At 61.6% G+C, this 10,758-nt stretch overlaps 1 protein-coding gene across 1 annotated transcript; it reads right to left on the bottom strand.

The window, feature by feature from the left end:
* Positions 1–5,964: 5,964 nt before the first annotated feature.
* LOC122391186 lies at positions 5,965–8,180 on the bottom strand. The gene is made up of 2 exons (XM_043384862.1): positions 6,398–8,180; positions 5,965–5,975 (listed from the first exon to the last, which is right to left on the bottom strand). The coding sequence occupies exons 1-2, from the start codon at positions 8,178–8,180 to the stop codon at positions 5,965–5,967; spliced, it is 1,794 nt and encodes a 597-aa protein (XP_043240797.1).
* Between the last annotated feature and the right edge of the window lie 2,578 nt (positions 8,181–10,758).

Genomic DNA, 10,758 nt, shown 5'->3' with positions numbered 1-10,758 from the left:
ATGAGGGATAGGAGCCACAGGTCTGGAACCTTCGACTGAGGTTAGATATTGACCCGAGGAATCGATTGCGACCATTATTTTGACGATCAGACGAAGCCTTGGGGCACTTTTGACGCGCCCCGTCCTTTAAGGGACGATTAAGGGATGAGGGATAGGTGCCACAGGTCTGGAACCTTCGACTGAGGTTAGATATTGACCCGAGGAATCGATTGCGACCCTTATTTTGGCGATCAGACGAAGCCTTGGGGCACTTTTGACGCGCCCCGTCCTTTAAGGGACGATTAAGGGATGAGGGATAGGAGCCACAGGTCTAGAACCTTCGACTGAGGTTAGATATTGACCCGAGGAATCGATTGCGACCCTTATTTTGGCGATCAGACGAAGCCTTGGGGCAATTTTGACGCGCCCCGTCCTTTAAGGGACGATTAAGGGATGAGGGATAGGAGCCACAGGTCTGGAACCTTCGACTGAGGTTAGATATTGACCCGAGGAATCGATTGCGACCCTTATCTTGGCGATCAGACGAAGCCTTGGGGCACTTTTGACGCGCCCCGTCCTTTAAGGGACGATTAAGGGATGAGGGATAGGAGCCACAGGTCTGGAACCTTCGACTGAGGTTAGATATTGACCCGAGGAATCGATTGCGACCATTATTTTGGCGATCAGACGAAGCCTTGGGGCACTTTTGACGCGCCCCGTCCTTTAAGGGACGATTAAGGGATGAAGGAAGGGAGCTAGGGCAAAATAAATGTCATATTCGTGTTCCCCGTCCCCCAATTGACCTGATGGCAGTTTTTGAAGCGATTCTGAATCCGACGCTGTATTCGTTGCTGTTGCTGACGCTAACTTCACGGACATGTCCCGTCCCTCCCATACAGCGGTGCGGCGCGGCTGCCGAGCTGTCTGCCGACTGGTGCGGTGCCGCCGGCCGTGGCCGCTCGTCTGTCGGCGGGCTGGACTGCAGCCGGTGGCCGAGCTGCCGGTCCCGGCGACTCGCTGCCGGCTGGGCTGACCGCCGTCAGTCACCTGAGCGGTGCTGGCCGGCAGGAGCCGGGGCTGCGGCGCGCCGCGGCACCTCAGCGACGCACCCTCTGGGACACTGAGCGGCGCGCACCGGTGGGACGGTCCCTGCCGACTGTCCCTACCCCATGAGTGGGACCGGTGGGACTGTCTCTGCCGACTGTCCTACCCCATGAGTGGGACCGGTTGGACTGTCTCTGCCGACTGTCCCTACCCTATGAGTGGGACCGGTGTGACTGTCTCTGCCGACTGTTCACACCCCATGAGTGGGACCGGTGGGACTGTCCCTGCCGACTGTCCCTACCCCATGAGTGGGACCGGTGAGACTGTCTCTGCCGACTGTCCCTACACCAGGAGTGGGACCGGTGGAACGGTCTCTGCCGACTGTCCCTACCCCATGCGTGGGACCGGTGGGACTGTCTCTGCCGACTGTCCCTACCCCATGAGTGGGACCGGTGGGACTGTCTCTGCCGACTGTCCTACCCCATGAGTGGGACCGGTGGGACTGTCTCTGCCGACTGTCCCTACCCCATGAGTGCGACCGGTGGGACTGTCTCTGCCGACTGTCCCTACCCCATGAGTGGGACCGGTGGGACTGTCTCTGCCGACTGTCCCTACCCCAGGAGTGGGACCGGTGGGACTGTCTCTGCCGACTGTCCCTACCCCAGGAGTGGGACCGGTGGGACTGTCTCTGCCGACTGTCCCTACCCCATGAGTGGGACCGGTGGGACTGTCTCTGCCGACTGTCCCTACCCCATGAGTGGGACCGGTGGAACTGTCTCTGCCGACTGTCCCTACCCCATGAGTGGGACCGGTGGGACTGTCTCTGCCGACTGTCCCTACCCCATGAGTGGGACCGGTGGGACTGTCTCTGCCGACTGTCCCTACCCCATGAGTGGGACCGGTGGAACTGTCTCTGCCGACTGTCCCTACCCCATGAGTGGGACCGGTGGAACTGTCTCTGCCGACTGTCCCTACCCCATGAGTGGGACCGGTGGGAGTGTCTGCCGACTGTCCCTACCCCATGAGTGGGACCGGTGGGACTGTCTCTGCCGACTGTCCCTACCCCAGGAGTGGGACCGGTGGGACTGTCTCTGCCGACTGTCCCTACCCCAGGAGTGGGACCGGTGGGACTGTCTCTGCCGACTGTCCCTACCCCATGAGTGGGACCGGTGGGACTGTCTCTGCCGACTGTTCCTACCCCATGAGTGCGACCGGTGGGAGTGTCTCTGCCGACTGTCCCTACCCCATGAGTGGGACCGGTGGGACGGTCTCTGCCGACTGTCCCTACCCCATGAGTGGGACCGGTGGGACTGTCTCTGCCGACTGTCCCTACCCCATGAGTGGGACCGGTGGGACTGTCTCTGCCGACTGTCCCTACCCCATGAGTGGGACCGGTGGAACTGTCTCTGCCGACTGTCCCTACCCCATGAGTGGGACCGGTGGGAGTGTCTGCCGACTGTCCCTACCCCATGAGTGGGACCGGTGGGACGGTCTCTGCCGACTGTCCCTGCCCCATGAGTGGGACCGGTGGAACTGTCTCTGCCGACTGTCCCTACCCCATGAGTGGGACCGGTGGGAGTGTCTGCCGACTGTCCCTACCCCATGAGTGGGACCGGTGGGACGGTCTCTGCCGACTGTCCCTACCCCATGAGTGGGACCGGTGGGACTGTCTCTGCCGACTGTCCCTGCCCCATGAGTGGGACCGGTGGGACTGTCTCTGCCGACTGTCCCTACCCCATGAGTGGGACCGGTGGAACTGTCTCTGCCGACTGTCCCTACCCCATGAGTAGGACCGGTGGGACTGTCTCTGCCGACTGTCCCTACCCAATGAGTGGGACCGGTGGGACTGTCTCTGCCGACTGTCCCTACCCCATGAGTGGGACCGGTGGGACTGTCTCTGCCGACTGTCCCTACCCCATGAGTGGGACCGGTGGGACTGTCTTTGCCGACTGTCCCTACTCCATGAGTGGGACCGGTGGGACTGTCTCTGCCGACTGTCCCTACCCCATGAGTGGGACCGGTGGGACTGTCTCTGCCGACTGTCCCTACCCCATGAGTGGGACCGGTGGGGCTGTCTCTGCCGACTGTCCCTACCCCATGAGTGGGACCGGTGGGACTGTCTCTGCCGACTGTCCCTACCCCATGAGTGGGACCGGTGGGACTGTCTCTGCCGACTGTCCCTACCCCATGAGTGGGACCGGTGGGACTGTCTCTGCCGACTGTCCCTACCCCATGAGTGGGACCGGTGGGACTGTCTCTGCCGACTGTCCCTACCCCATGAGTGGGACCGGTGGGACTGTCTCTGCCGACTGTCCCTACCTACCCCATGAGTGGGACCGGTGGGACTGTCCCTGCCGACTATCCCTACCCCATGAGTGGGACCGGTGGGACTGTCTTTGCCGACTGTCCCTACTCCATGAGTGGGACCGGTGGGACTGTCTCTGCCGACTGTCCCTACCCCATGAGTGGGACCGGTGGGACTGTCTCTGCCGACTGTCCCTACCCCATGAGTGGGACCAGTGGGACTGTCTCTGCCGACTGTCCCTGCCCCATGAGTGGGACCGGTGGGACTGTCTCTGCCGACTGTCCCTGCCCCATGAGTGGGACCGGTGGGACTGTCTCTGCCGACTGTCCCTACCCCATGAGTGGGACCGGTGGGACTGTCTCTGCCGACTGTCCCCACCCCATGAGTGGGACCGGTGGGACCGTCTCTGCCGACTGTCCCCACCCCATGAGTGGGACCGGTGGGACTGTCTGACGACTGTCCCTACCCCATGAGTGGGACCGGTGGGACTGTCTCTGCCGACTGTCCCTACCCCATGAGTGGGACCGGTGGGACTGTCTCTGCCGACTGTCCCTACCCCATGAGTGGGACCGGTGGGACTGTCTCTGCCGACTGTCCCTACCCCATGAGTGGGACCGGTGGGACTGTCTCTGCCGACTGTCCCTACCCCATGAGTGGGACCGGTGGGACAGTCTCTGCCGACTGTTCCTACCCTATATGTGAGTGTCCGTTTCTGCGGCGGCCGCTGAGCCCCCAACCCTGTCCTTCTCCTCTCCCCAGTCCGCTGTGCAGGGTCGCTCGAGGTCACGTGGTCAACTGGGTGTCTTCTCCAATGCACCCTGTATCCGTCGATCGACCTTACACACCACCGTGCAGTCACATGGCTACGACCCGACTCCCCTCCGTGCCGTCCGACGCGCCGGCATGGCCCCACAACTGGGACAAACGGCCGCCGGGGACGCTCCTATGTCCGATGTTCGTCTCCGTCCACACCGGAGAGGACAGGGCAGGCGGCGGCCGGCCGACGCTGCCCGCGGCGCCGAGGTGACAGCCTCAGACCTCGCTGCTCCCAGTACGTTACACTGGTCAGGCCGGGCCGGCGGCGGCGTGCCATCGGCCTCCGGCCAGCCGGCCTCCCCGTACTGACCACTCACTCACATACAACACACACCCCTGTTTATCGAGAAACATACAGAACATACGCTCTGAACTATGTAATCAGCAGTCACGAACGAATAACGATGGTCTTCCATTGATCAATGGTCTCAAATGTCCCGCCCGCCCCCCTGATCATCCACCGGTGCCGTCCCAGTGGTCGGTCGGGGCTCGACCGGTGGTCGGTCGGCAGACAGACCGACCGGTCACCGCCAGGTCACGGCCGGCCCACTGACAAGCACGCCGTGCCGCCGCCGGGGCCGTGGCCGTGCTCCGGCCGTGCCCTGACCGGGCTCACCGGCTCTGACCCACCGGCCTCAGAGATCTGACACCAACTACCGGCTGGACGAGCCGCCGAGCGGCCTGCCGACCGACCGCTCCCGTATGGCAGCGGGCCGCCGCCAGCTGCACCACCAGACACCGACAACAAGCACCGACACACTGTCACAGCACATCCAGCAGCCGGCTTGTCTCGCTGTCAACCACGTGCCCCCGCCTGTCCATCAACGCACTCACAAAACCAACTAATCACCCTCGCCTGTCCATCAACGCACTCACAAAATCAACCGGTCACCTTTCGTGAAATACACACAAAATAACACCGAACTCACAACCATTCCCGTATTTATCGGAAAATCCCACCACAGCAGTCACCCCCGTTGCCGTCGTGTGGCCTTTCCGTTGCAGTGCGGGACGATTGTCAGCCCCCGTCGCTGCTGTGGCCAGCGGGCGGCTCCAGCACAGCGGCGAGCGTTACTGGCTGCAGCCGGTGTGTCCGTGCCCACAGCCGGGTGCAGCTGTTGGAGGCCGTGTTGGAGGCCAGTGTGGCGTCACACCGTCGTGCCGTCCCAGTCCGTGTCAGTGTCCGAGTGACAGTGGTCTATATATTGTGGCATTCAAACTTTGCGTCTATCGTAGACTGTATTTCTTCACCCTTCAGACATCTCAACGCGCACACCGACCCGTCCTCTCTCTCTCCCGCCCTGCTCTCCACTGCCCGCCCGTCTCCCAATGTCCAGCCGGGCCGCCCGATATACGGGCTGACGTGTCCCTGCTGCCGCGCACATGTGTGGCCATAGACCTCCATTTATGACCACTTATGACCCGACGCCGACCCTACGCGACAAGGCTAGAATACAAACTATGTGAACAAACAGAGAGACACATTCCCCCCTGTTCCTAAAGAACACATCTAACTACAGCTTAACTAATGGGGGATGGGAGCGCCGAAGAGTTGCGGCGCACGCCTGCAGCGCAAACCCCTTCTTAGCACGTCACTATAACTATCGATATTATCTACACTTTCCGCTGGCGCTCTACCTTCGTTCACACGGTCGTTTGACAATCCCTCAGTTTCTGTTTTTACAACTTTCACTGTATGGATCCGCTCCTCTGTTCCGGCACCGCCATCCGCCTCAGCTGCTGCTCGAGGGACCGGCTCGGTCTGCTCGGTCGGCGCGACAGCTGGGGTCAGCTCTGACGGCTCCACCGCCGCCGGCGCCTCAATGGCCAGCTGTCCAGGCACATGGGCGGTCGGAACCGGACAGGCGATCTCCTCTTCCTGCTCATCATCCGTCGAAGCAGCCATTGCGTCGTCACCGTTGTTGGCAAGACGATGACGAATGTTCCGCACGTGCCATGGGACTCCATCCACTTCAATCGTCTGAGCAGATACGACTTTGGTGACAGTGCCCTCCTTTGACACGGCGGTGCACCGATCGCCCCGTTTTCGGACCCACACCGCATCACCGGGCTGATACACACCAGGCTGGCCGGCCGTCTGAGGAGGAGCAGCTGTGTTTCCCTGTGACTGCACGCACAAGTCTCTGCCAGCCTGACGGTAGGCACCATGTATCGGGGCCGTGGTAATATCACGCCCGTCCTTGGGCGTGACATTATATCGGTGCACGGCTTCTGGTACGGTGCATCCCTGACGGGCGGCCATCACTTTGATGGTGCGGTGGTGGCGCTCGATGATGCCATTCCCACCAGGTTCATAGGCCGCGCGATACCTCAGCTCGACGTCCCACCGCACCGCGAACGCCTTCAGCTCGCGACCCTTGAATTCGGTCGCATTATCCATTAGAAGCTCGGCCGGTGCTCCTCGCTCCAAAAACAGAGCCTCGAGTTGTCTGACGATCTCGCTCCCGTCAGAGCGGCGGATCTCACGCCACATGGCGTATCGCGACGGCCCACAGTCAATCACGGTGAGATAGTGTTTTCCGCGGAAATGGGTTACGTCCATTGCCAGCCGCTCCCAGTTGCGCTCGACCGCCAAGGCACCATGCTTCCAGCGCGACGGGGCTGGGTCGATCGACGCACACACCTGGCACGATCCAACGATCTGACGAACGGCCGACTTCGTCACGCTCTTTCCCAGCTCTCGGCGCGCATACCACCACGTCTGCCGCACTCCCTGGTGTCCCACACTTTCATGCACCGCCATTATGTCCTCCGGTCGAGCTGTCCTAACGGCCGCCACCACACCTGTCGCCTGCTCGCTTCCGGTTCTGATCCACTCTTTTGGTACTCTCGTGAGCTCGTCTGCACGGTTGGCAGCCGACGGCACGAGCTCTACTGTCACGACGAGGTCGTACTCGCTGGAGAGCTGCTTGAAAACGGCCACCCGCCGCCGAACCAGCATTTCCGACTGTGCCTTCGTTCTCAGTCGGGCACGGCCTGTCAGAGCGTCGGTCAGCCAGCGCTGAACAGTGACAGAGTCTGTGCGGAGGATCACACGCTTGAATCCCCACGCCACCGCCATATTCATACCGTTCAGCGCGGCATCCAGCTCCGATAGGTTTATGTGCATGTCTGAGTCACTGTCAGATCGGAGCCACGCGGCGTCTTCGATAACCTCACCCGTGGTGGGGTCACTTAGCACTACGCCGCGGGCGATGGAGCTGGCATCAGTCCACACCGTCACCGAGTCTCCTGAGACGCACCACTGTCCTCGTGCCGGGTCACACTCTGCCAGCCGCCGGGCCACATCACTGACTTGTTTGCGCAGGTCATCGTCGGTGATCGGTGAGTCCCAATCTTTGGTGACCTTGTTCGCCGCCCTTTTCAGCCAGGCAGCGGCCGGCCGCAGCCACCCGGCGACGGGCACGTGTGAGGTTAGCTGACCCGCCCAGGCGAAGATTGACCGCCTGGTCAGCACCCCGGGTGGCTCAGCTGGTGTCACGCCGTCCCGAGACCATCTCAGTGTGCCGTCACCGCCAGACTGCCGTCTCACTCGGAGCCCCAGCATCCGGGCTCCGGCCTCATCCGCTACCCGTTCCGGTGGCTTACACGAGAGCCCGTATGCGGCAAAATGTTCGGCCACCCGCTCAGCAGAGATGAGCGTCTCGTTGACGAGCAGGTCGTCAGCGTACGGGAGCACTGCTTTTGCGATCTCTGGACTTTGATCCAAAACTTCCCGCACTACCGCTCGCATGATGCCGCTTGCAACGCTGAGACCAAATCCGACCCTTGTCAGACAATGTCGCTGGCCGTCCACGATTACCGTCTGAAACGGCCACAGCTCCTGGGCCACGTGCAGCTGCAGAAACGCCTTCTTCAGGTCGATGACGGCCACATCGTCGCCGTGTTGCCGCCACTTGCGGAGCTGGTCGCGGCACACATCAGCTTCAGCCGTATGAGCCACCAGGTGCTCATTCAGTTCACGGTAGTCGAGCACCGGCCTGACCTTGTCCTTGGCTTCCTGGGTGACCGCCATGAGCGGTCAATGAGCGTATTCCTGCTCATTGTACGGTTGCAGCCACCCTTCCTCGATCCACAGCCGTAACTCTGCGTCGAACCGCTCCTGCGACTCTGCCGGCACGCGATATTGCGGCACAGTATTCTTGAGTTGTTTTGGCTCCTTTCCGTCGGCCCACTTCCACCAAACTGTCCACTTTCCGTCGCTGAACTTAGCCACAAAATCAGCCGTCTCGAGCTGTCTGTCCACTGGACCACGCCCCTGAGACACCGCTGCCGACATACCGCTCGATTCTGCCTTTACACCGGCGCACCCCGAACGCTCCCCCGTCACCACTTTACCACCAAAACGCACCTCTCCACCACTAACAAACACACCACCCAGCGCCTCTAACCCGGTCATGCCCAACAGCACGTCAACACCCAACAACCTTTCCGCCACTACCACAGCACGGACCACCGCCCGCCGGCCTTGTGCCTCCAGCAGCACCTCTGCACTCCCGCAGCATCGCACGACACTCCCATTCACCGCGGTCAAGTTTGTCTCACATCGATCCCATTTATCGACACAACCCGCGAACACCACGGTCTCCTCGCAGCCCGTGTCCACCAGCGCGTGACACGGTCGCCCGTCGAGCAGCATCTGGATTACCGGCGCTCTGCTGCCGGCTCGGTGGACGGCGGAGGAGGTGCTGGCGCTGATGCAGCTCCCCCGCCGCAGCCGTTTGGGCACATCCGGGCGATATGACCTGGGCGACCACATATCCAGCATCTGATCGGAGCCGGCCGGCGACTTGACCTTGAAATGTCACGTGATGGCCCACTCGCCGCCGCCGCCGCCGCCCCCGCCGCCGCCGCCGGTGGCGCTGCCGTGACTGCTGTCCTGGACAGTACGGCTCTCGCTCGGTCCAGGACGTAATCGAGAGTGAGCTCGTCTCCGAGCCCGTCCCGAACCGCAGCTTGCGCAGCCTCCGGCAGCCCATTGACGAAGGTGATGGCGATAGCTCTCTCCGGCAGACCTCCCATCAACTCAGCGAGCTGCTGCAGCGCTGCTAAGTACACATCCGCCGTCTCTCCGGGATGAAGGCGACGCCGTGCCATTTCCGCCTGCGCGGTGAACGGGTCCATGGCGAAGGCCCTCAGCAGCTTAGCCTTCACGCTGGGCAGCTGATGACGAGTCGCTGCGGGCATTCGGGACCACACCGCGAAAGCACCGCCGCGCAGGCGAGTCGGCAACACAGCCATCAAGGACACTGATCGCAGCTCGCACAGGAGAGCAGCCTGCTCCAGCCACTCCACTACGTCTCCAGTTCCGTCGAACTCCGGAATAGTCCTGGCGTCGAACGCCGGAGTCACCTCCATCACCGCTCTTCCCGCGGCGTCACTGGTTTCCTCCTCGACACTCGGCATCTTCTCACCACTTGTCAGAAAAATGCCGAAATAGCTTGTGGCATTCAAACTTTGCGTCTATCGTAGACTGTATTTCTTCACCCTTCAGACATCTCAACGCGCACACCGACCCGTCCTCTCTCTCTCCCGCCCTGCTCTCCACTGCCCGCCCGTCTCCCAATGTCCAGCCGGGCCGCCCGATATACGGGCCGGCGTGTCCCTGCTGCCGCGCACATGTGTGGCCATATACCTCCATTTATGACCACTTATGACCCGACGCCGACCCTACGCGACAAGGCTAGAATACAAACTATGTGAACAAACAGAGAGACACATATATATACAGTGTCAGCTGTGTCCAGCTGCTGGTCCTCCGACTGTCAGCTGAACTGACACACTGACACTGCAGCCCCTGACAGTGTCAGACCGGCCCCCGGTCGGTGTCAGCTGCCGGCACGGAGAGCGGTCCGGTGACACTCCCAGCTGCAGCCCCCTCCCCGTGGCTGGTGCCGCTGCAGTCTTATTGTGCCGGTGGTCAGCTCCGGCAGAATCCACCACAAACAGCTGCCGTCACTCCTCTGCCGCCGCTCCGACACTCTATTCCGGCAGCCGGGCACCAAACAGCTGCAGTAGCTAGCAGTGCATTCACTCCACATGGACACACCGCTCGGAACGTCTCGCCAGACGGACCCGTCTCGGCCGGAGGGGTCGGTGAGGGGGACGCGGCCGATCGGACAGACGGCCACAGCGAGACGCGCCACGGCCGGCCCGGCCCGGCCGAGGGACTCAGCCCGCCGGAAACGGAACACACCGTGCACGGCTGGACGATAGCCAGACGCTGCACTGGTCAGGCCGGGCCGGCGGCGGCGTGCCATCGGCCTCCCCGTACGGACCACTCACTCACATACAGCAGGCTTAGCGAGCGGTAGATGGACTCACGGGCTACGTCTGATCGTAGTTGACATGCCCACTGCATTGCCTGTGGCATAACGATACACATCGCAGTTAAGGTATGAGACTGCAATTTGAAGGACGTCTATGCTTATGTAATAATCGATTTGTTTTCATATGGATGCGTCCCGATAACAATGAAATGCAGCCTCTGAAGATAAACCTTTCCTAAGAAGAGTCATATGAATAAATGGCATGGCTGTGCATATATTTGTATTGTTATTTGAATACCTACTGAAGAGCGGTACACATTACAT

This window comes from Amphibalanus amphitrite, unplaced genomic scaffold (assembly GCF_019059575.1).
Source record: "Amphibalanus amphitrite isolate SeventyFive unplaced genomic scaffold, NRLGWU_Aamphi_draft 000425F_arrow, whole genome shotgun sequence".
NCBI classification, from domain to species: Eukaryota; Metazoa; Arthropoda; class Thecostraca; order Balanomorpha; family Balanidae; genus Amphibalanus; species Amphibalanus amphitrite.
This window is presented reverse-complemented; position numbering and strand designations above follow the sequence as displayed.

What these genes read in the sequence shown, in the direction of transcription:
- LOC122391186 (XM_043384862.1), bottom strand. Translation starts at nt 8,180, where the DNA reads ATGGCGGTCACCCAGGAAGCCAAGGACAAGGTCAGGCCGGTGCTCGAC.